The following is a 26376-nucleotide window of genomic DNA, read 5'->3' as shown; positions in this document are numbered from 1 at the left end:
CCATAGACAGCGTGAAACGAACGAATGGCGCATTTTAAAGTTCCGCGAAGGGCAATGGCCGGACCAGAGGTACAGTTTACATTAGCGCCAATTTACGATTGGAAGCACCTAGACGACATATCGTTTACAAATACACAGCCGTAATTTCGTGGAATCTCCCTTGACAGGCAAAGGTCGCAATTTCCTAGATCGGTGGTGACGAATCGAAGCAACCGCGTCACAATGAGTCGAACCTGTTTTTCGCGCATCGTTCGAAATTACGCTTAGCAAAGAGTAGCGTTGGAAAAACATCGCTTTCCGAGTATAGTCCATGGAGCATGAAAACATTCCAGGGTTTTGGAATGGTATGACGAGCACGCCTACAAACCAGCCAATAGTTGGCTGGCACTGACTACGTCGTGCCTGCGCAGAGCACAGCTTCCTAAACGATGTCAATTATCGTCAATGCAGGAGGTACTTAAATATGTGTGACCTCACTTGCCTTAATGGAATTACGTAATGCTTGATGCGCCTAACGGATATACCGTAGTCGTAAATTTACCGACAGAGTTTCTAGCCGAGTCGTCTTTCGTCGTGGCAAAATTCTAACGCAATACGGAGCTTGGGTACGACGCAATTGCTATGCAAGGTAGTAACCCCCGCAACTCACTATGACGTAACGGTTAGTGGCCCTAAATCTCGATCATTCGTTTTTAGAACGGCAATGGCGCATTTTTCGTGAGGTCACATCTTGCAGGGTAATAACACAATCTTATCTCTTCCGATTTTGGCGACATTGTAAGCTAAATTTCGGCACTTATGATTGCGATTATATAATAGTACATATTGGTTCGCCCAAAATATCGAGTCGTTATTACACTTTGAATGAAATATCGGTATCGGCCATTAGAGGTAAACAAACATCGGCAATTTTCTTGCGGTAACAATACGTTACATAAGGAGTCAGCGAGAGCGAACAATAATATGCGACGGCATGACTGGGAATATTGATAAATAGCTTACAGGCGTCCAGAGGCAGACTTTCTAGTTACTAGTTCATGCCACAGTACAGCAATGACCGTAAAGCTGTTCAAATAAATTCTCTGTTTTGGAAATGCTCCATAAGCAAGATGTCTCATATTTTGAATATCGACTGAATATATCGGTGTTATCGGTGACGGTGTTAGTTATTGGGTTTATCGTAGTCCGTTCATAAATCCTATGTTGGTCTGGTTCTACTTATGATTATATTTAATAATAGGAACAGTATACGTTTGCATTTTTGTTCAGTGGATTGGCACGATTTTCGGGATGTTTTAGCGATACCCTTACACAGGATGCAAGGATGCGTCACGTGGTTGGTCAAGCGATTAACTGAACGCGTACACTGTACTGGCGTAGGTCTTCTTCAAAACGCGAACGCAGAAACGATGATGCGGCATCGCTTTTCTTGCGTCACAGAAGAAAATATTGCTTACATCCGGATAAACAAAATCCGGACGGTGGGCGGTTTACAATTTCACATCCTGTTATGATCTGTCTCCGACAAATTGCGTGCGTGGAACCGCGAGCAGGCAGTCGAATAACAATAATTTGCTAACGCCGTTTCATCTCGAGAATGACGCAATAGGCGTCCCACGAACAGAGTCGGACCGGGGCCTACCATAAATTAGGGTGTCGTAGACCCCAGTCGGACAGCTGGGAATATTTTAGGTTTTCCGAATTCGATTAGAATTAGAATTACTGATGTCGCAATGATGTAATGCATAGAAAATCGTCAAATGTGTGTTGTACTTACAGGTAGGTTTGATTGGCACTATACAGTTCTCCTGTAGCATTTTCAATAAATAAGAATTTAAATTGGAGAATTGAAACATTTCACAGATTAGATTATAATTACATCACCGGCATTCGCTATAACCAGTCTAATAGACAACAGCAATTATCTAAATGTCTCGGTCTACCCAAAACGAATTGCCGCAATATTCAGCACCATCTAGGCATTTACCTCACGGTATGCGCGTTACCATGTCAACCCTTTCTGCAAAAAACGTGCATCTTATATAATCATCTTGGCGTTACGAGATGTCTTTATTTGCAGACCCAAGGTACAGCAAACCGACGAGAGAAAATTTGAAGAGAAATACCATTGCCGCGCAGCGTTTCAGCGTGCGGCCGCAGTATACGAAGCGTGCCGATGCTCTCGGCCGTAAAAATACACGGGGAAAAGTTAGGCTTTGGAGATGACTACACGGTGTGCAGACAGTGCTGGTTAGACGTAACGCTCCTCGGCCACCATAGAAGGTATCGCGGCACGAACAGGCACTTAACGAAGCAGTTTGGCTACGGTGTCGTAAAGTATGACCGTAAATTACAGGCGTACTTGCAGGCTTGACAACCTTACACGATCGGACTCTTAGCTAAAAGGGCGTGTATTGACGCCTAAAAGCTGGTACACGAAAACATAACCTATACCTCAAAATTATATTCCGTCATCAATCAAATGCAACATATTAATCCAAATGACGCTTGACAAATTAAAACAAGCTCAAACGCAGTACGTAGGGAGTAGCAAGGTATTCGCGTAGACACGTACGATGTGTAACAATGTTGACATCAGTGGTTCTCAACCGCCGGTCCGCGGAACGGTGCTGGTCCGTGGCAAGCTTACTGCAGGTACGCCAAATACATTAGAACTCTATATCTCAATCCCAAAATGCATGAAGTTGTAAGCTTGTCGATTAATTAGAGAAATGAAACAACAAATTATAAATTTATTTAGAAGTTTGGAACGTATTTTACCGCAAAGTGTCGCAAGAGAGTCTACTTTCGGGGTGCGTCGCAATGGTGCATGTGGTGTTGTACGAAACTTTTTAAAAGTAGCAACTCGTTTCAGGCAGGCCATAAGCGGAAGCTACGAAGACTTTTAAACGAGCTTTCCGACAGTGCAAATTAAACGTCACTTAGCAGTATAATAGAGGCTATAGCAAACACAAAAGTCGCATTTCTTTCAAACCATACCGAAAAATCACAATCGAGTAAGTGGTAAGTAACTGGACTTCGCGAGCTGCGCCTTGCAGAAACTTCAATAGAACCACATAGACAACATTAAGACAGCATTAAATGAAGTTTCCAATATTAAATCGAGTTGCATTGTAATAAAGTCAGAGTTAATTTTGGTTTACGAAGGATAGCCGGTCCCCACCATTTGTTTTGAAGTCTTACCGGTTCGCGAGGTTAAAAAAGGGCTGAGAACCACTGCTTTACACCACGCATCAATCGGAACCGTCTCTTTAACAAAGCAACTAAAAGAACTGAGCAAGGGATTGACTATACACGCCGATTTATAATTATGATTGGCTCACACAGGACAATTATTAAATTGAAACACACAAATAAGGAAAATGCTGTTCAGTCGCTAAAAAGTCTGGCGTCAAATATTTGGTCGACACCACGAGAACGGGGTTCTGTAATCTGATATAGGTTCTACTTTCGCGTACCATGTTTTGGATGTCGTTGGGAGTCATATCAGCATGATGGTTTGGAAGGTTCAAATATGTTCTTTGTATGCGACCTTGAAAATAATGCGAGTTCTGCACTGCAGTAAAGATTGTTTGCTATGTTTTCGGCCATGCCAATTTTATCGCGCTGTGATAAAATGCTACTGCTGGCTCACTATACTTCACATGAATGCCGTAGCAACTAGCGAACGCGGCTTTGTGGTACATTTTTGGACGCTGTGATACGACCGAGCGAAGCTTCAAGGCTTCCACGGTGGGAATAAAGTATCGAAACTATAATTTCATGACTCGAAAATACCCGGCCTTCACCATTGAACTCGAATCATTACATTTAATACCAGTATTTCCGTATTACCCGTAATTCGTAATAGAAATAGTAAGTTATATATTTTTGACCTTGATGTTTTTATAATAACATCTGGTGTATGAATTAACTATTTCCTTGCAGTCGCCGTTGGATTGGGTCACCCGAAAGGCTATTTTGACTGTCTATATTTGCCCGTTCATCGCAGAGATTCCGAGAGCGGTCGCCAGCCAACAGTTGCGATTCGGTGTTTGCTTTCACGCCGCACGAGACAGAGGCGTGAGGTTGACAGAGATAATTCATATACTCGCTTGGTGTGTTTTCGTAGCGTCCCAATCTAGTTACGCCTTGGACTAATACAATTAATCACCAAAAGAACCACCGGGGAAACACGAGCAGAAACATCCCGCGACATTTCTCCCAAAAAGCCTTCGGACAAGACAAACGGATATTCGGCTTCCCTTTGCTATCATTGGCGGTAATGACTGTGCAATGTGATCATTTACATTCAACAACTAGACAGGGAAGCTAAGATTTCAAAGGGTTCCCCCGCAATGGCTGGAAAACTTTGAAATGTTGCATTGGGTACTTTTCCGAGAGTCAGCCAACTATATATGTAAACTAATCTAAGGCATTATTTGCCTGCCAAGCGAGAAATTCGTGCCTTACGATGATGCTTCAGATAGCTTCATTTTTTGTTAACCCTTGTTTCTTGCTGGCATACATTTCCCATGGTATAATGCAGGAAGAAGCATTATCTTAAAAACCACAGTAAATTCAGTAAGAGAAATCGCTTTTTCGGACACAGCGCTCCTGATTTACGGTCGAGATTCGTTTGGTCGAATCTCAACAATTATTTATTCTAAATAGACATATTTGCGCAGCGCATTAATGATTCACACTTTACAAGGCGAATCGGGTTGACAAGCCGAAGAGGTTAGGGTCCTGACTTTCATTCATAACATTCCCCGGGTCAATGCCATCGAAACGTATTTCTTAAACTGACAGTATTTACAGCTTATCATGTATTTGTTTGATATACGACCGGCGGTCTACAGTCGACAAATCATGCTCGCGACTTGCCGTTATCGTAAGTTTGGGGCCTAAGTGTGAATGCATAATTATTACCGCGACATCAATCACCTATCGTGGCCTATTTGGCTTGAATCATTGGTTTCACGGGTAGCCTAAAATGCTGACACGATTCCGTTGATTTATGACCCTTCCGATCTGCCATCATATTTATACCAGACGTAATCAAATTATTCTTCGATGGCACTCAAGGAGTAGAAATATTAGTAACGTCGTAAGTTTCCATTTTAATTATAAGTATAATTGCAAGTAGGAGCGATTGCCAAATAAGGAAAAAGTAAATAATTTAAGCCTAGCTTTGGCGAAAAACCGGAAAAGTTTGAATTTAAAATCGTAGTAATCTGAAAAAGTAGAAACATTTAGTCACTGACTGCTGTGGCCTGTTACCACTTATGACTTATACACACACAATTAAGAGAGGTAGATGAAAATTGAGGGATCGACAAATCTTTAACGATAGTGCGACTTCATACATATAGCGTGACGCAACGAACGCAGATGATGTCACAATCCACGAGTTCAAAATTTACGAGGAGCGCAAGAGCAGTATGGCTTCCCTACGATAGCGATTTTGATTGCTTATAGAAGCGATATATACCCGGCCGATACGTCGAGATATATAATCCACACAGCATAAGCACTCAAAGATATTGGCTTTATCGATTTTTACACATCGAAACGCGAGTGTGCAGACTGTTTATACGATCAAACTTGGACAACTACATAATTATAGTTTTGTTATTGCACTAATTAGTGCGAAATGAACGTAATCTAATTCCAATATAGCCTAATTACTGATTTACCTGAAAAAGCCACAGGGTAACTGTATAGTGCGGAAAAGCCTATCTTGGTGTATATGCATTTCCAGATGTCCAACACTGGATGCGAAGTAAAATGAGGTCGTGTGACGTGTCTTACCCTGTTTTCCACTTTTATGAAGAACAGCCCTCTGTAATTGACTCCGATGTAGAGCGGCACGACTCTCTGGACTCGGTCTTGGCCTTGCTGGCGGGTGGCCATCGCGTAGCCCGTGAAATACGCGCAGCCGTACGCGGGAATCTGCGTCCAACAATATCTGAACAGAGGCAACGGCTCGGTTTTAAAGTACGCAAGTTCCTTACTGGTCAACGGATATTCTCAATTCCGTTATATAGAATATGCGCTTCGATTGGAGTTTACGGGACGCATTCGTTGCGCCCTAAAGACGGCACGCTAAAACAGAATGTCTTACAGCGCTTGTTAGCGACTGCACAGCATTCCCTTATACGTGTGTTTCAATTTAATCATTGTACGCTTTCAGCCAGTCATCATTATCAATCAGCGTTTTTCTTTCTCAGTATATATTCCATCGCTTGCTTGGCTGCTTTGGTTATTTTGCGGACGACACAGTTGTGATTGCTTCTATGGTTAGTAATAAATCCTACGTTACTTTGTACTCCATTTGCGCTTATTCTTATTCCTCAATCATCATTCGCATTCAAATGTTGTCCTTGATCAAGTTGATTTACACCGCGGTAAAATTCTGAGATAGGTTTGTTGTCTTGCGCTACCTACCGGGTGTAAATACACATTCTTATCGTTAAGAGTGTAGGCAAAAGTTTCATGTATCGCGGGGCATTGCATCGAAGCTGAGGTTGCAAAATGCCTGCGTACACAGAGGTGACATTCAAAGTTCCGTATCGAGACGTACGTTAAATTTACGGCGTTTATGTCGATTGTGAATCGTTAGCGCGTGATCATGATCACTTCAGATAACGTAGTCAATACCGAGAATGCTATTACCGAGAATGGACATTACCGAGAATGAACAATACCGGAAATGGACATTACCGAGGATGGACACCACCGAGAATGGACATTACCGAGAATGCAATATATGCAATGCAGGCATGTTATGCATATGAACAGGTCATGTGTGTGCAAACTTCCTCAATCCTGACAAATGACCTCAAACTTCAATAAAAAGTGACTTCAGGGTATTACCCCAATTTTCCAGCCGGCAACCCCCCAATTTCTGCGCGAGGGGGGGTAAAATGGCCCATCTCGGCAACCGCTGGTCGTAGAGTCATGATATATAGCTCAAAATCTGCGGAAACATCATGTTTCTATCTGTCCTAAAAAGAAAGTTTTCTCTATTGTGAACACAAAATGAGTATAGCCAAAAAACAATATATACGCACATTTTTGTTGAAATTCAGCATTCATTCTGACAAATTGTGATCTGTCACTAGTTTTTTTTGAAAAGAAAAGTAACACACGGACAATACCGAACATTGGGCCCATAATACAAATATATTCACAACACAGTCCTTTCAAAATCGGTTCAAAACATCATAATGAAACACTCACATGTAACGACTTATTACAAATGCATTTTTTCATCAGTTTACGAGACTTAATTTTTTGGCGAATGAGGCCATCTTGTCTTTCAAATCCAGAAACTTGTGCTGATGCTTCTGCTACGAGCTTTACATGTCGTTCCACAGGTTGATTGTGGCATGGATGAAACAAAATCAGAGGCTTCTCGCGGCATTCTTCCAACTCTGCATCAGTGCAGTGCTCAATCGCTGGAGGAAGTTGTTGATAAGTTTCAATATCAACCAACTCGTGGTATGCCTTTGCTTCCAAGTTCAACTTTAGGAAACAGAATAAAGGAATAGGACCGCAGTTCAATTGGTTGGAACTGCTATTACTTTCAATATCCATAAATGAATTTTGTTCAGCGGCATGATTTCGAATCGCAAGCACCTTAGTCACACCGTTATTTCGTATGTCTTCATTATCATCTGCCAGCATTGCAATCATAATATTTTCGGGGTGTTCGAAAAAAACGTTTCTTATCACCACATTCAAATCAATTTTACGAACGTTTTGGTCAGAGAAATTTAAAACCCGTTGAATCAAGTTGAAGAAGTTTCTGGATCCATGTGTTATATATTTGTTTAGCTTGATCTCAAACCAAGTCGGAAAATATACTTCAAGGCAAAAACGATCCAGAATCTCCGGGTTCAAAGGCGGTTAATCAACTGTCACATAATACCGTAAATCTCTGCATCCCAAAGTTAGCCATCTTGAATGCACAACTGGTCCAACCTACAAATAAGCCAGATCATCATCAACATTTCCTTAAATAATTGCCCAGCACATTTTATGAGCATATAACTGGTCCGTAATTAAGTCATTCAGAACTTCGGATGGGAGCTTTGGAAGGCCAAAAGTGGTGGCGAGAGCTTTTTGAATTGAGTAACTGGCCAACAAGATACACTTCCATGTAGTTTTTTTTTCAATTGGGTGTGGTCCATCAAGGTGCTTGCGATTCGAAAACATGCCGCTGAACAAAATTCACTTATGGACATTGTAAGTCATAGCAGTTCCAACTAATTGAACTGCGGTCCTATTCGTTTATTCTGTGTCCTAAAGTTGAACTTGGAAGCAAAGGCATACCACGAGTTATAATTATTATTGATGAAAAGTTGAGTGACGCTTTCGCCTGTGGATACCACGAGTTGATTGATATTGAACCTTTTAAATAACTTCCTCCAGCGATTGAGCACTGAACTGATGCAGAGTTGGAAGAATGCCGCGAGAAGCCTCTGATTTTGTTTCATCCATGCCACAATTAAACAGTGGAACGACATGTAAAGCTCGTAACAGAAGCATCAGCGCAAGTTTCGGGATTTGAAAGACGAGATGGCCTCATTTGCCAAAAAATTAGGTCTCGTAAATTGATGAAAAAATTTGACACAAAAATGCATTTTCAATAAGTCGTTAAATGTGAATGTTTCATTATGATGTTTTGAACCGATTTTAAAAGAACTGTGTTGTGAATATATTTGTATTATATGCCCAATATTCGGTATTGTCAGTGTGTTACTTTTCTTTTCAAAAAAACTGATGACAGATCACAATTCGTCAGAATAAATGCTGAATTTCAACAAAAATGTGCGTATATGTTGTTTTTTGGCTATAACTCATTTTGTGTTCACAATAGAGAAAACTTTCTTCTTAAGACAGATAGAAACATGATGTTTCCGCAGATTTTGAGCTATATATCATGACTCTACGACCAGCGGTTGCCGAGATGGGCCATTTTACCCCCTCCACGCGCAGAAATTGGGGGGTTGCCGGCTGGAAAATGGGGGTAATACCCTGAAGTCACTTTTTATTGAAGTTTTAGGTCATTTGTCAGGATTGAGGAAGCCCTTTTTTCGATTTGAAAAAAAAGTCATTTTCACTCCACCCTAGTGTGGATCACGGCGTTGCCACATTCGGTAGCGATTCTCAGGTATAAATTTCTCGACAGCGTCCGTTACATTAAGCTAGATTCTTGGCATTGGCCATTCTCGGTAATGTCCGTTCTCGGTAATGTCCATTCTCGGTAATGTTCGTTCTCGGTAATGTCCATTCTCGGTAATGTCCGTTCTCGGTAATGTCAATTCTCGGTAAAAGCATTCTCGGTAATGCCATTCTCGGTAATGTCCATCTCAATAATGGCATTCTCGGTAATAGTATGGAACCAGTTAAAAAACCCGAAGACGTGACCAATATCTTAATCTACCTACGACGACCTCACAATAGACAGGGTGTTTTGACTTTTGAGGCGACTCGTAACACACACTACCGTTCGCAGGGAGTTCCACCTATGTAGCGTAATCGCAACTGAAAGTGATACTACGGTTTCACGGTGCGTTTGCGACCTCAAATGTTGATTCTCGCATGAACAACTGAAGTGCTGAAGTAAGGTATGCACCATTGTACGACAGCGGGTGATACTCCTACAACTAACTTGACAGAGTTAACCGCAAATGAAGACTAGACTGCAAACGAAAATTTTGCATTATGTCGATGTTCATTAGTGTATTTATCAGATTTCCACCATAGCGGGGGCATAAATCAGGTATAAAGCAAGTGCTAACTTTTGCTTCCACACTCTACCAATGGGTGAAATGAGTCAGATACACCAATTCTTACGGCAGTATATCCCAAGGGTGTACAATGTAGCCTACACCCAACGCTATGGTATAAATAATAAATGCACCTATTTTCCGATCATGTTGAGTCACAGTTAGTGGTGACGTCAACACAAAAGTCAAACTAGGTACTAGTCGATGTTTTATGCTCAGTAAATCATCTCAGTATTCGATTACCAGTGAATTCGGCATTTGGTGGCCCTGATCCTAGCCTAGTATACCCTATCCCACCCTCATTCTAACCTACACATAACAAATGTACTTAGTGTAGAAACACCAAGTGGTTCACATTACTATTCAGTGAAGCATTCATTCCCGAATTTAAAATACACAATATTGATGCATCACATTCATGATAGTAATAGTTATTACATTTCTAACGCCAAATGCACCAAGCGCCGAATTTTCAGTTGCTAATTTTAAGATAGCCATTGTGGTACATCCAGCAGAAGCGCTCCGGCGACACCTAGCGTCCAATTCTCAATTACAAGTAGTCGTATTGGCGTGAGGAAGTGCGTTATGCAATTATGTATATTGAATCGAAAAAAAGTATCGAAACTGTGATAGATTTCCGGAGGTGGTCGACAGCTAAGTACTTCCATTGTTTCGGAGTGCTCATATGGGTTTTGCATACTTGCACTGCTTACTCAAGAGGATATATCGATTAGGGTTACCATATTTTGAGAACCGGAAGAGATGACACTTATCACAAAAGACAAAACTTATAACATCGGACGAGAAATTGAAAAGTTTTACTAGAAATACTGTAGTGTTGACTAAAAATACAAATACCGGAACACCCGCATTAGAGTCATTTTTCGGTTATCCTTGCCCGCACAATCGTCTGGCTGTCAAAGCTATATAAGAATACGAATTGTCAATAAGGAGGACATTTGTGCTTCCTTGGAGATTCTCGATTTGTTGAAAGAGGAGTACAAATCCCCCTGAAGGACTTATGGTAACCATATTGTGGATCGGCTAGTTCCCGTTTTACTTCAAAAGTTTCTGAGTGAAAATACTTACTTTTTACAACTCGTATTTTCAAAAGTACAGATTAGATTCGGCATCATTTTGTGTCGCATTATGAGTGAAATTGTCATAAGAAGCGCGTGAAGTAGGCCCTGTATCCCGGTGAGTGAATATATATTCCGATGATTTACCTCTTTATAGTGTCTTTGGTCATTTTGCATTAGTCACGAAGATGCATCTTGCAATTTGTAAGACAACCAGTGTAAACGACCGCGACTCAATGCTAAAAATATGCGGGATCCAAAAATACACTGGGTAGTACTTCATAAAGTGGTTTGGGACCACGGCTCGTAGACTTATTATTCAGTCGTGACTCTTGATATGATTGTTGATGCGGGATACAATGTTCTTTTGGATTCGGTACTAGTTGTTGACGATTACCCCTGACGAGTGTCAGCCGAAAATATCGGGGCGTACTTCAACATGAATCTATCATTCAATTGTATATTGACTCGTGATTGTGATAATGGGGAAAAACTCGGCCGAATCTCATGCGCCCACCTTAAATACAAAAGTTGCAGCTCGTGAATTTCCCCGGGCCCCTGCTCTGTCAGTTCCTTGTGTTGCGCCAGGATCTTGAAGGCCCACGTCTGCGGGCGATTGCGATATCTCATCGGCGACACCACTTTCTCCATGATCGATTCCCTGCAATGGGAGCATGGTCACGTGATTTGGAAACGGGGAAAAGCAAAATTGCACTGCAGCTGATCGCAAATGCACTTACCGTACCTCAAGCCATTGTGGAAGTAGCAAGATGTGAATTATTACTAAGGCTGGGCGAAATCGATACATGAAAGATTCAATTCTGAATGGAGTAGGCCTATTAGGGTTCGAGTCGAGGATTCGAGTATGACTCGTCATGACGCTGTAACAGTATCAAAGATGTGGGAAGTTTAAATATGCGCCTGTTATGAGTCCACAAATAACATGCCAGTTCTATATCATATCACAGAAAATTCGTTTTATCGACCATGCCTATTTCTTTGCAGTTTGTGGGTCGATGATGACTTCACATCTTTGCCATTTTCAATATACATATACTCCATGTTTATTATGCTGCAATACGGCCAATCGACGCTAAATAGCTCCCCCAGAGTGAACTGCTATAGAAACTATAATTTACACCCGCGAAGGGATTTTGTCCGGCCCGCGGACAGTTTTCCGTGTTACATGATAATGTGACCCGCGGCCCCAGTCTACCGAGATTCCCCACTATAGGTCAAATTATAGTGACTGTATGTTATTATATACTAGGGTTACCCTACGTCCTCTTTTAAGAGGATTTGTCCTCTTTTTTGACATTTTTGAAAGTGTCCTCGGAGGACGCCCTTTTGTCCTCTTTCTTGAGATTTTGTCCTCTTTTTTGAAAATTTAGGTCAGATTTAGAGCAAATTGCGAGTGATATGCCTTGAATTAGCACATAGGTGACGCTCCGGGGGGTATTTCGGAGTGAAAAACGGTATTTTGAGATCTGAGCGGAAAAGATGACCTTTTTTTTTTTAGTCAACCGATCACAAAGCGGGAAAAATTCACCGGTTTTTGAGAATTCTTCTCCGGTTTTGCAAGTCTCAAATTTCTGAAAAAGTGTCCTCTTTTTAGATTTCCAAAATATGGTAAGCCTATTATATACGTGTATGCGCATTGCGCAGCGTGCTAGAGTGGAGCTTATGCGTAACTTCGTCAAAGCGAGAAGACTTGCATCATCGGCATTTACGATGTACCGAACCCTAATGTCGTTTGTGCTAATCATGGTGTTTGTCGACTACAATAGTCATTTACACCAGGCTGATATTTCTTATTTTTGATTCCGTAACCGCCGACTTGTCGCACGACACACTTCTAGGCTTTTGCAAGACACCGCTCATGCTAGGGGACACCAAATCAAAACGGGTCGCGGACCACTTTTCAAATTTCATGGAGGACGCCTGGCGCATGAATTCAATATCCAGATTAATTAGTCCACACAGTTGAACAACGACGCTATCTCGTCACCTACTCAACCCTAATGAATTGATATCTTGGTAAATTTGGCATACCGGGTTTATCGAACGCCTTGAAATCTTAATTAAGGATTGTACCGCGTGTTGATTGATCAGAGAGAAGCAGACACGGTGGTGCCTGTATGGCAATGGTCGGGAACCTTTTTTGTCCGAAGAGCCATATTGGCCCTATTTTTTCCATCTCAACTACGAAAGAGCCATACATTCCAATCAACTGTTACGTTACAGTTGGAAATTCGTGACGTCATGGAAGCACTAATTCGAACTCTCTACATGGGATTCCTCGTGTGCGCCACATTTTTTCTGTAAAAACTGGTATTTATTGTTTGAAAATAAAGCTCGAAATGAGACGTAATACGCATATGGGCCAAGCCTCACCAATGATAACGCAATTCATCGTAAGTAGCTTAGAATTTATTATAACTGATCTGCTATTAATGTGACTGTCACACTGATCCGAAAATCTAAATGCTTATCGACTTCTCAATTCTCAAGTATTCGGCGGTAACATATCGTTGCGCTACACGCATATATTTTATCGCCGGTACTACACAGAACGTGGAACGTGGATAGCTATGGCTTTGTTTGTAATTCGAGTTTGTAATTGTGAATGTCACATCCACAACAGCTCATTTCGCGCCGTAGATCAGGAAGACAATGTGAATTTGAAAATAGCGTTTTGAAATGAGCGTCGCCATGTGTGCTATGTTCTTTGATTCAACGTATCGCACAATTCAAGATTTCGATTCGGATACATCGCCAGGAGGTAGTCACCGGTCACTTCGATGGCGTGGGTTCGAGCCCATCGCTGCCATCACGCCAGGATACGGAGCCTGTACTCCCTGTTGCTGCAAGAAACGATGTCGACACACGATAAACGTTTCGTACTGAAAAGACATCCTAACAGCACGAGTAGTCGTTATATAAGGCAACTAAATCTACGGCGCAATCACAGAACTAATCAATAGCCTGTCAATTAACAGGAGCCGAGATTCGGCTCCAGTATAACACAAACAATACTGGCGCAAAGAATTCGCGAGTGATATTGGCCGCCGATGGGACAGTAACTTAAATTTTATTATTTTGAAGAGAGGGGGTCCGAGCCCCTAAACCCGAAGAAGGCATTGTCTTTACTTCTCAAAGACATGTTAATAGTCTTAATACTGCCACGATAATAATTATTTTGGCCGTGATGAAAATTTACCAACAAGTCGCTGCAATATTGATCAATTCAGTGTAAAAATAAATATTTGGCAAAGAGCCATATCTTATACACAAAAGAGCTATATATGGCTCGCGAGCCATAGGTTCCCGACCACTGCTGTATGGCAATGCTATTCTCATATCCACATTGTCTTCCTCATTATCGGCGAGAAATGGCTTTGAAGTGGCATTGCCGTCGTTAAAATACACTCATTAAACACGATTTATTCCTGGTATATGTGGATAAATGGGCGAAAAATGTATCGATCCAGGAGTCCGGCCCGCCAAGTACTTAATTTTCCTATATCCGGCCCGCCGACCGGAGAAGTTGCCCGCCCCTGAGCTAATACGTTGGTGTGATCGTTACGAACAATGAAACATGCAAGATAAGTTGAGCCCTAGCGGGAGATTTCATAATACAAAATATTATATATTATTATAATCCAAAACTTCAATTTCACTAACCCATGGTCACTTTACGTTTCTCTAACCTTATCCTTACCCCTAACCCAACCATAGCCGAAGCTAACCCTAAGACAAGCTAGTTTGACATCATACCCCCAGCTCAGTGGCTCTTGGCTGGTTTTCCCGGGCACTCCAGAGATTCCATGAGCCAGTCGTGGGTGCTCCATTGAGGTCAAGACACACACTCATACACATGACTGGTGATGACACCATTGGTTGCAGTCTATGTGGCCGGCAGGGGAGGTTGTGGTTCAAAACCGAATCCCCGTCCTTACGAAATGCCAATTCTATGTCCAATATATATAAGTTCATTTGCAATTGAGCAATCAGTAATTGTTGCGTTTCGATCAAATAATATGATGACACTTTCCCAGGTGAAGACTCAAATTTCTGAACTCATATCTGAAAGGGAGCAACAGCAGACGCACTGATTTGCAAGAAACATTCATTAGAATGTGTGTTGTTTTGTATGAAAATCATATATTATTGGTTTTGTTCTGCACAGTTTAGTTTGTTCATCAGTAATCTATAGTGATATACTATAACTAGATCCGTAGCTAGATGTGTAATGGGGCGGATTTTTGTCTTATGAATCAGCGAAAATTGGGGGTTCCCAAATGCTTGCAGATGAACGTAAGAATTCCCCTGCTTAGTTATGAACCCCTACCCAAACCGTAACTCTCAGCTAAATCAGTATTTCAGTGACAACAGACTCATTCATGCACGAATTCCTATTTTTATTTTGTCAGGTGTGAAGTGTAAAGTCCGTATTTCGGTGATATCCTATTCATACCAGTTTTAGCACATAAGGCGGTCGACAACTCTGTTTACACCGATCTGACAAATGATTAACCGCCGTTAAACGGGCGAGTCTAATCATTTGTCAGAACTTCGGGATTGCATACTTACGACCACTAAAGATCGTCTTTGTCAAGTCCCAAACTCAAAACATGTTAGAGTGACTAGTGTTCTGAGCTGACAATTAAATCATTTGCTCGCACGTGTCATAGACAAGAATTTCATTGCTAGCTTCTATGAGTTCTTTCTTATGATTCATCATATATATGACTTATGAAATTGACATAACACGACACATTTTATCGCTTGAACTTTGCTAAGTACTACCAGTGTGGGTGTACTACATAAACCGAGTGACAGCTCACATGAGTACCAGAATTAGGAATATTTTTCTATAGCAACACATTCAAAAGTCCTACCCGTATTTCAATTTTTCTAGTGACAGAAATATTGTTGTTTTGAGCAACAATTTGTAGTAGTAAGAGACAGTCCTTTCCACTAAGAGTTATATTATCACAGAGATTTATACGTTAAAAGTTTTCTTCTAAACGTGGAAGCCTTGAAACCTAAAATGGTCGCATCACAGCATCCAAAACACATCATACGAAGCTTCTCACGTTAGTAGAAACTACATTTCTCGAAAGCTGGTATCAAACCACAGTATTGCTATACAGTTCAATCAAGCATGTGTGGTTGAATAAATATAAAATTATTCTTACGTGGTGTAGAATGCGCATCAAATTCTTTTTGGTCGCACAACAGATACTGATTTGAGCTTTTTATATCATCCATACTCTTATAATTATATAGTAATAAGGAATGATACTCGAATACTTGTGGACTAATACTATTTTTGGAATAGAATCACTCAGAAACTCGATTTTACCAAGTCTTGCGGACCAGTATGAGGCAATGTGATTTTCACTTACGTTAAAAAAGAAATCTTGTGCTTTTTGACATCGTAAGGCCCGTAAATGATTCGCAACGATATGGCACCCATGGCGACAGCAACTTCGTCACTGCACGGGTACATTCCTTGCGAGAAATGGAATTTGGCTTCGCCGTACAAGAGTGACACAGCAGCCGGTTCCCGCACCTGAAACACGATGCTTACAGAATTGCTTTCCTACCATGTAAAATAAGGCCGTCTTGTATTAATTACCAATCTAGATAGTTGACCATCAACTAATTATCGTTTATCTAGTTCTAGTTATAGAATTTTAAAATTGAGTAGTTCTATTTCTACATTTAGATTTAACAAAACCATGTTTTGACAGCCGAAACAGCTCGTTCAGTGGTTACAGCACAGGTCTGGTTATCAAATCAGATTGCCGGCGATGCTATATTACCTTATGAGCTAGCCATTTAGGAGTAAAATCTATTCCAGTGACTGTCCCAAGCCCAAAAAAGTCGGGTAAGGTTGCATTAATCTTGAAGGTAAGGCAACCATCTTGAAACTACAGGCAAACTATATTGCAGGCCACTGATCCGCTGTGGCAACTCTTACACAGGAAATGCCGAATGACAAATAAGATTTTGAAAAACAATGTTATTACAATAATATTTAAAAAGGCATCTAGTTCATAAACATGATCCATGGTTTAGTAAAGTGTAGCTGTAGACCGCAACGCCAAAATTACTATTAAAGATTTGTTGTTTCCTGCATTGCGAATTTGATTCACGGTATTGCTGATGTTCTCTACTGACAAGAGACGATCGAAAAGCTTTTAGTGAATAAATGAACATTATGAAATTATTTATTTGAGTAATTCTGAAGTTCTGTACCCCAAATGGCTTGTTTAAGAGATCAAAGCAGCAACTTCCGACAAGCTTGGAAAGCGATGCCTAGTGACGCAGGATTGAACGATCCAAATACATCCCTTTTCAGCTTTGCAGTACTAATTTTCAATGAGTATGCCGACAAGACAGCATAATCGTGGAGCGTCTGGCTTCTAGATTAGTCGGTAGTGGTTTGATCCCCGTCCGGGTCAAACCAAAGACAAGATTAGCAACACTGGTATCCATGCCCTGGGCGGGATGGGGGGAGGGGGCTGGTGCTAGTCTCAGAAAGCCTTGCAAGGCTATATCTGTACCTTCCTTGTCTAGCGACTTATGCACAATACACATCATGTACATCTTATCCAATATGCTTACATTTTCTTCTACACTTGGCATCAGTTTTGCATCCCGTCTCAAGTATATTTTCGGCATCTCCTTTGCCAAATCGGTGGGCTTCACGCCACTCAGCCTTTGCAACACAAGTGGCCATTTTTTCAATTCAACTAAGGGATGATGTTCAGGCTTCAGTTGTAAGTCTGTTAACGAAAGACGATGTAAAATAGCTGCTGAAAGTTCGTCTATCCAGCAATAGGGGATATCGCCTCCTGTAAGTGTGTATAAAGGTCGATTTTGTGCCATCTGAAACACCATCGGCATTATGGAATGATGTCATTCACAGGCTTCATCTTGACTTCAATCTGAATATGACTAGTAACTGTAAGTGGCCTAAGTGTGTAGCAAATAGTTCTTTATGTGATACAGTGGAGCCTATTATATTTTGAGTTATCAGTGTTATTGCCAATAAATTTCAGACTGAGACTAAACGTCTGAGAGTGTTAGATGAACAGACGTGTCCAAGAGCTAGCCGTTGGTTTCAGCAGCATCTGTCATGATTGGGGTTGTTACTAAATACCTGTACTTGATAAAATCTGTGTGTGATTCATACATAAATATTGAATATGAAATATAATTATCTGCATTGGTAAACCCTACCCTTTTACACAGTATTATTAGGTAGTCCTCTGTGGTAACATGCCATTCATAACCATTCACATTTGCACATCATGTACTCCTGGCTTGCATTGCATATGCACAGGTCGTGTGTATGTATATCATGAGTCGGTGTGTATGCCACAAAACATGAAGGACAAAAATAAACAACGTCCTATTCCTATCCCGACAACAGCATGTTGATTTTACTATAGTGTCATAATAGCTATTCGCTAGGTCACAATTTATGTGTGATGTAATGAAATTGTAAAACATTTTTTAAACTGAAAATGGATTTCAAGCTGTTTCATGTTATTAACCAAGAATATATATTTCATGTACCGTCCCATATTGTTATTTCAGGCCAATTATTTTTAAAGGCTACATTTGTATCCCCTGTAAATTGTAATATTTGGCAACATTTCTTCGACTTATTCAACCCAAGTGACATAATAGGAATATATTTATTCTGCCATTTCTAGATTATGTGAACATTATTACATGTTGTTAGCAGTGCACCGGTTCATTAGCTTGAGCGGTAAAATTGACTCACGCAATGTGTTGGAAGCGATCCATAACGTACAACATTTCAGCACATCGTCAGGTAGAGACATTGCATCCAGAACGTCCTGCATAGTAGTGTTGCTTCCATGCTTTAGTTCGAGAACTTTTTCTGTGTTGTCCATTCTGGAAATGCATTGGATTGGAATATTTCTGACTATATTACAAATATTTCAAGAAAAAGTCCTGGAAATTGTGTAAAATTCGGCATAAACCTGGCATGGTCAGAATAGCAGAAATGGTTTGAAATAAATCTTTTTATAATAGGGATTGTGGCAGATTAGATAATGCTAAGTGTCAAATTAGACTAAATAAAGCCAGATGCCGGGGAAATCTAACTCTAATATAATTTCTGCCTTTTCTGAAAATGCAACAGGAGAACTGTGCAGTGCAAAATGAGAAAAGCTTTTTTTTCAAATATTACTGGCTAGTTGATAAAATTGTTGGGTTACCTTGAAAAAATGCCGCACACCAATTTTGGCTCAATTCCAACCGGGTGAAGTGAAGTTATTATAGAAGTAAATCTTCGATTTATTTAATAAAAATAAATATAAAATTATTTCAAATTTTACTGGTTACCCCATGAAATTGTTGGGTTGTCTGAAAAACGGTAAACAACAGATTTGGCTCAATTCCAACCGGTAGAAGTGGTAGAAGTTATGTTATTGGAGTACAAAATTTTGGATTTGGAAAAATCTGTAGTTACAGTGGCCAATTCCTTCATTATTTATTATAGATCTACCCATCGTATACAGTACGATTTGAAAGCCTAATGCTAATGCTAATGAGAATGAACTCATTATGATATGAACTGAACTTCGATTTTTGTTGTATTGATTTTCAATTCGGATTAAATCCAAGTTTTTGTGATCAGCAATTCTAATTTTAATCTAATTTGGAAAAAGAAATGCAGCTATAGTTCTAATTCCTATCTAATTTGGAAAACCTGAAATTGTTCTAGTAGTCTAACTGTGGATGGTGGATAACGTAGAGCAAAGAATTTTACCGCATATTGATTTTTATTTGATTTTCCATTCAATTATAAAACAAGTCCACATCAAAACCGATGAGCAGCAAACTGCGCAATATCGCCTAATACGACTTCATCGCATTAACCAAAATATTCACGACAATGGTGGGTCTTTGAGCTTGTTGGTTAAAGAAAAACACAACTAATTAAAGACTCACTCGTAAAATTGCATCTACTTGCTGGAGGCTAATTTCCTAATTAGGTTATAAGATCTCTGCACAAAGTTCAAACGAATGCCACCGAAACCAATTACAACTCACTTGTAAATCTTTAGTTTCTGGTATGGTTTGCTCAAGCTATCCTTCAGTAATTGGTAGCACTTATGCCAGTCTCGCGAACGGATCTGCTCGCAGCATTCTTGCGCCGACCGGCCAGCTTTGTCTTTGGCGTGCTGCAATAAATTTGTAATTGGATGCATGTGTAATTGTTTCTCAAAGGTACCGTATATAACATGTTGTTACTGATTTCAAATTATTATAACCATATTACTTGAAGAGCGTCTTGGAGGTATTAAACTTCAACATAGAGCAGAATAGTGTATTTATATTGAAATGAACCCGAATATTTTCAACTGACACTCGTCAGGGGTAATCGTCTAAGCCGAATGGGGGTCTGGGGGCGAAGCCCCGCAGAAGTTTGGTTTATCACCCGATGGGGGGCCCAAGACCAACGTTTTTTGTTTGGGGGGAGGGCTGACGAAGTGCTGTTACGGCCCTGGTAGCGAATTAATTGTACCTACGGGCACGCCCGAATATGTTTAATTATTAATTACGTGTCCTTTATTTTCCTATACAACAGCTCACTCAGCGCTACTGGTAAATCTGATTACGTGGACTGAGAGGATAAAAAGTTTATAGCGACTTATATATGTAAATACCACCTATCCATTCATGCATTATAGAAAATTTTGGTACCTAGGGCGACCAGGCCACACAAACTTTGCTGACCATTGAAATCACGCTATGGGGTTCTTGGGTTTATCACGCTATGGGTGCGCAAGGCAATCGTTTTTAGGGGGGTTGACGAAGTGCTGTTACGGCCCGCCCTCTTACTCATTGTCTTTATTACATTCCTTACAATATGAGGTTGGGGGGGGGGGGCGCTGGAGGAAATTTTGAAAGGGGGCGCTGGAGGAAAAAAGGTTAAGAACCACTGGTGTATATCAACAATCATATCACCAAATATGACGTCATCGGCATAAAATTTCGAATAATCGGGGCGAAGAGATCGCTTAAGCTCCAATAACTATTTTTAGATGACACTCAAACTCCTTCTTTTGACATAAACTTGGTTGCAATATTTGATAAAAGTCGACTCCAAGGCACGCAAATGTAAGTGTGGACGGCCTCTCTCGAAAACGCGAAATCTGTAACCACGATAAATTTTCGCAGAAACGGAAACAATTGCAATTGTTGAAGCACAATATTCTTTCCAATTCTCTACTTACTGATGATTACCTCTGGCGAATGTTAGCCGAAAATAATTGGGGTCATTTCAATATGAATACACTATTCAATTGTATATATTGAAGTTCTGTGCCGTCAGTAAGCTCTCGAAACAGAATTATCCAACAAATGTGTGCCAATGGCCAAATTCATGGCATTTGTCTGTTCTGAATCAAGCTTTAGGGGAAGATTTAAGGGTCACTGACAGCAGGAATAGATCCAGACCGATATCTCTCTCCTTATATATCAGTAATCTATTTTTCTTTGGTTGGATGCGTGGATTCCTAACCACAAAACTTGAGAAGTTGATGATTAAAAAATACAGGAATAAAAACCATCAACTGGGCCAGTCAGTACGGTCTGTAGCAGCTATAAACATGTGCTAATTGCTTTGCTGTCAAATCCTCAGCAAACATGGTTACTTGAAAAAAAGCAGCTCAAAGAGGCAACAATTCTTAATTTTGTGGAGGGTTGCTGTAAAATTATGCAAATTCAGGCAGTAGTAGAAGCGTCGCATGATAAGAAATACATCGAAGCCGGGGCTACTTTTCAAACAACAGGCTCCAGCTCCTGCTTCAGCTCAATTTGAATTTCACGTAGAGCTTGAGGTCCATCGAAAGTACATGGCTCAAGGGCTCCAAAGCCCAGGTTGTAAGAAAGACTGTACCAACGGTCTTCATGAAAAGTTTCAACGAGACAGTTATGCTGCACATTTATTCTATCCACTAGTAGGTCAAGGACGATATTGGACATCCTCCAACCTATTCATTGTATTGCGTCTTGTGTAGGACATGGTACATTGCATGTCTTTTGCATATAAAAATATCAGCGTTCATGGTTTATGGCTCAGAGATATCTTTGAAATCATTGAACTAAGGGCAACCACAAGAATCGCTCTATTTCTCTAGGCGAGACTAGAAGATATTGAGTTTGGCGACAACGATGTGTACGAAATGTAGAGTGTCTAGACCAGCGGTTCCCAATGTGAGCGATTTTGAGAAACAAGGAACGTTCAGATAGATAAATTTAATTAATATGGCCAAAAAATGCACATAATTATCCGTATTCTGCATACGGCACGAAAACGTTCTTACAAAAATTCAACTCAATGGAAAGTAGTCGCAAAACCGGCTTAGCAAGCACCATCTCAGGAAAATTACCTTTTTTATTTTTTGATTGTAGGGTTTTCGAAACAACTTCTTAGAAGCCCCGCTTACCAGACCCTCGTCTTATACACCTCATTTCATCATTACTGTTTACAAACATGGTTACATAACAAATATTTTGACAATATTACTTGCAATTACATTTAGGCTACTGGTAATGATTTTTATACGCTGTCACCCAGTGTGATCATATTCAATAGTAGAGACGTTAGCGTCTTGATCGGAAACTAAAGAATCCTAAAGGTCTCATGCCACCATTCTCTCATAGTTGCGAAAAAATAGACCCATTTCTGTAACTTATGTTTATTTTTTATTATTATCCTACTATTATTTCGTCAGATGGGAAGCGCAAAGAGAAGTTTCGAGTTGAACGAATTATTCATACTTTATGATGATTTGCGAAATAATTTTGAGATTTAAATAGTGAATAATTTCACACTGTATCTCGTACCTCCACGGGCTCTATGGACCCCTGGTTAAGAAATGCTGCTCTAGATTATGCAGTCCATTTCGTCCTACATTTACTAAGGCCACCAATAAATTTTGATTGGGAATGTTAATCTATGCAAAATGAGTCACATAAAACGACTTGAAGAGGCAACAGTTGAATTGAAGTGTCCTTATTCCTAGTAATTGGAGAAATACTGCCAAGAAGGTATACCCGATCGATGAATGGGTGTTCGAGTAAGATTTTGACAATATCGGGATGGCCGCACCCAACAGCCAGATGCAGTAAGCTTGTCTGATTCCTGTTTCGCAGATTCGGATCGCATTTATCGTTCAACATCAAAAGTTTGAAAGCTTCTATCCGCCCATACCTGCAAAAGTAGTGATCAGTAAGTAAGAGCTACCCTTCTATGTGCACAAGTAGTGCTGGACTACCACTGTTCCTTTTCCTTTGTAAGTCAAACAGCTTGGCTACTTCTAGTTGGATTCTGAAGTAAAGTGAGAGGAAGTATCGAATAGATTAGCCTCAGTTTTACAGAGAAATCGTTTTAGTCATTGAGCAATACAGCCCAATTGATATATTATTAAAATTGCATCATTGCCATCACCTTTAGCAATTCTTCTTGGGTCAAGAAGGAGATCCTTCCTGCCATTTTGTTGGTTTACAAGTATCAATGGGCATTTAGACTGATAGCGAGTGTCAAAACAACGAGTGAATTAGGGGTTACAGTTGGGCTTGGGGATAAACATGTGTACAAAGCTAGCTACGTTAGTGGAAATGGCATACCTGTGAATTCGTAATCAACCCACACCACTATCACAAAGTAAAAAGAAATAGGTATGGTCGAAAAATAGTAGAGCATCTTTAACTGGATACAGAACTGGTATTGTATTCTTATTGGTAGTGTAGAAGGTAGATATTTGAACTTTCCACATCATTGATGCTGTTATGATTTCATAATGAGAGATACTTGAATACGCGACTCGACTCAAGCCTAGCTCTCGATTCAGAATTGAATCACACAGGTACTCTGCGTTTGCCAGCCCCTAGTCAAGGTTGGAGCTGGACGTTAAGGATAAGATTTAGTGACAAGTGTTAGCTTGTGTTCGGGTTCGTGCAAGGCTCGGGTTAAGTATAGCTCGGTTTTGGGTTATTTTCAATGTCTCGTTATCATGACATTCGCTGTTTTGAATGAATCACTATTTTAAATACCTTGCCATTATGGCACACATGGTTTTCGCAGTTGCTATTTTGAACGTGAGCCATAAAGTGAGGAGCACATTGCCTCAAACAGTGTGTTCAAAGCTACCTACTCCAGTGCTTTTCACACCTTTTATTCTTTAGTTTTACTCAATGTAGTTCTGGCCTGTCATTAAAATCACTATTTCCAGTTGTGCCAAAGTGGGAATATTTTTACGTTATCTCAACAACGGCATGGAATGCATCAGTCGCTGGTTTGATTGTCTCTGCATCATAGCTACTAGACTTTTCACAGCTTAAAATCAATTACCAGCATGCATAATGTATCGGAGACCATCCATCGTGATCCCAAATTGTGGCAGCGGAAGGGTCGGATTTGATCAGTTCCTGAATCCTGGGAAGATCGCCATCGGCTGCGGCACGATGCAGTGGAAACTCGTCGACCCAGCTCAGTTCTCTGTGACAAAGCAATGACTTTCGATAAAGAACAAGCAACGAAGTGTATATCAGGATCGGTGTTTGTGATCATGGAAAAATGGAGGTACAAAATATGTCATACCGGTATGCATCATGGTGGGGCCAAGCATTAGTAGTTGGTGTTTCTCACTAACAGAGGTGAACACTGTATTTTCAAGTTTCAAGATGAGTGTGTACTTATTAAAAATATTGAATGGAGACAACAAAAATGGATATATGCTAAAAGAATGATTGATAGATGCAAAAGGTGCGATCGAATGATGGGTATATCAAGGTTAGCGATGTACGCCGGTGTAATTTGCCAAGCCAAATTGAGCACAATATAGTGACTTGGGATTTTTATACTGGCCTGCGTTTAAAATAATATTTTATGTCATAAATTTTTTCTTACATCACTTTTGACGCATTGCACCCAACCGTGCTGAGTTAAAAGTGGCAGGTCTGTATAATGCACAATGTTTTCTACTGTCTAAAATGAAGCTTGATTAAATTTCATAAACTTGAATCTTGATTTCCCCGCATATGGATGATCGTGTAGTTTTAGCTGCTACAGCAGTCTTAATATCAGCCGTTGTGACAGAAGAGCACATCCGAATCACAGCACTACAGATCTACACCTTTCAAATCAATTGGAACAGTCAGAGTGGGTCCGTAAAAACTGATTGCAATTCATTCTGTGTAATACTGTAGTCTACTTGCAGATTTTGGTGGACTATATTCACTATATTACAATTGCTTTTGTAGTTACTGATCGCTTTGTAAAATATGGCAAAAATCAATTCACTGACAAACTTGTATCTAAAAATTTAGCTTGAAGAAGAATGAGAAGCGGTATGAATTTCATGATTTGGTATAAGAACACCTTAGAATCTACTGTAAGACTTAAGGGTCCAGTCATATTAGCGGGTCAATAGCTACCTAGTTCCAGTTATTCATAATAGATGGCAACATGATATAAACTGTATTAGACCCTTGTGTACATCAATTAGGATTTGTGACGGGTTTGCAACGATCAATGCTACTAATGAAGTGAGTAACATTGCGTCCACCGATATCTTTGTGGATGTCACACATGGCAAGATATAAGCATATACGTTAGGCCTAGTCCGACATCCCCCTTTTAAATTCTCTTCCAACCTGTTTTCTTCATTTAATTCCTTTCCCTTGAACCAGTCTTCCCGATCAGGTATTTTGATGTTGCTGTAATCCGGAGGTTCTTGTCCAAAGAAGGGGTTGCTGACAAGGAGGTCGACCTGCCACGTAATTTCGAAAGTAATTTTGCCGCCAAAGTGCTGTGTTAAAAACTTCCTAATACATACTACGGTGTTCTCAAGGGGTGTTGCAGGTCAAAAAGATTTATTTAGCAAGTTTTAGCACCAAATCAGTTTGATGGACTAGTCTTTGAGCCAGAGGTCTCAAACTCAAATGTGCTCGCGGGCCAATTTCCTATTTTTGATGGCGCCGCGGGCCGCACCACCAATAATAGGGGAATTCAATGTATTTCAAAGTAGGCCTTATTTCCTGGTTTCGAGCATAGGTCTACTCCTGATAACTAGGCTATATTAATCATGTCATTACGGAAGTCAAATAGAATCAGCGTTTGATTTTACCTTCGAATGTTGGAACAGATCAATAACAACTTGAACATAATGGATCTGTGCCATAACAATAGAAATGTGCAATCGCCGAAGAATCCGTTCGTTACAGCTGTGAAGCGTAGGCTACGACTAGTTAATACTCGCCACATTAAATTGGCGACAATAACATAGATACCCAAGATTACACGGGATGTAACCAACTATATCAAAGGGGCAACATAATGCCAATGTCGGTTGCCATACCTATATGCAGGGTTACCATCGACATGGCCCCAAAAATAAGGACAGTCGAAAAATTTAAATGCGATTTTGTACATGCTT

The 26376-nt window shown here is 40.3% G+C and overlaps 1 protein-coding gene across 2 annotated transcripts in view; it reads right to left on the bottom strand.

Moving 5' to 3' along the window:
- LOC145439464 (krev interaction trapped protein 1-like) overlaps positions 1-26376 on the bottom strand; it is a 35701-nt gene that overhangs the window by 1816 nt on the left and 7509 nt on the right. The window contains exons 8-16 of one of the 2 annotated variants that reach the window (XM_080316951.1): positions 25595-25710; positions 24291-24437; positions 22994-23150; positions 19982-20112; positions 18684-18817; positions 17516-17676; positions 16291-16457; positions 11397-11540; positions 5815-5971 (exon numbers count right to left, since the gene is read on the bottom strand). In XM_080316951.1, the coding sequence (XP_080173077.1) occupies positions 5815-5971; positions 11397-11540; positions 16291-16457; positions 17516-17676; positions 18684-18817; positions 19982-20112; positions 22994-23150; positions 24291-24437; positions 25595-25710 (1314 nt within the window). Of the gene's footprint in view, positions 1-5814; positions 5972-11396; positions 11541-13475; positions 13744-16290; positions 16458-17515; positions 17677-18683; positions 18818-19981; positions 20113-22993; positions 23151-24290; positions 24438-25594; positions 25711-26376 lie in introns of those variants that run through there. The other variant, XM_080316952.1, reaches the window with a different exon arrangement.

The sequence above is a fragment of the Botryllus schlosseri genome, chromosome 5, assembly GCF_051294905.1.
Source record: "Botryllus schlosseri isolate E-star chromosome 5, Bs_hap1, whole genome shotgun sequence".
Classification (NCBI taxonomy): domain Eukaryota; kingdom Metazoa; phylum Chordata; class Ascidiacea; order Stolidobranchia; family Styelidae; genus Botryllus; species Botryllus schlosseri.
Note: the sequence above shows the minus strand (reverse complement) of the source record. Positions and strands in the feature narration are given on the sequence as shown.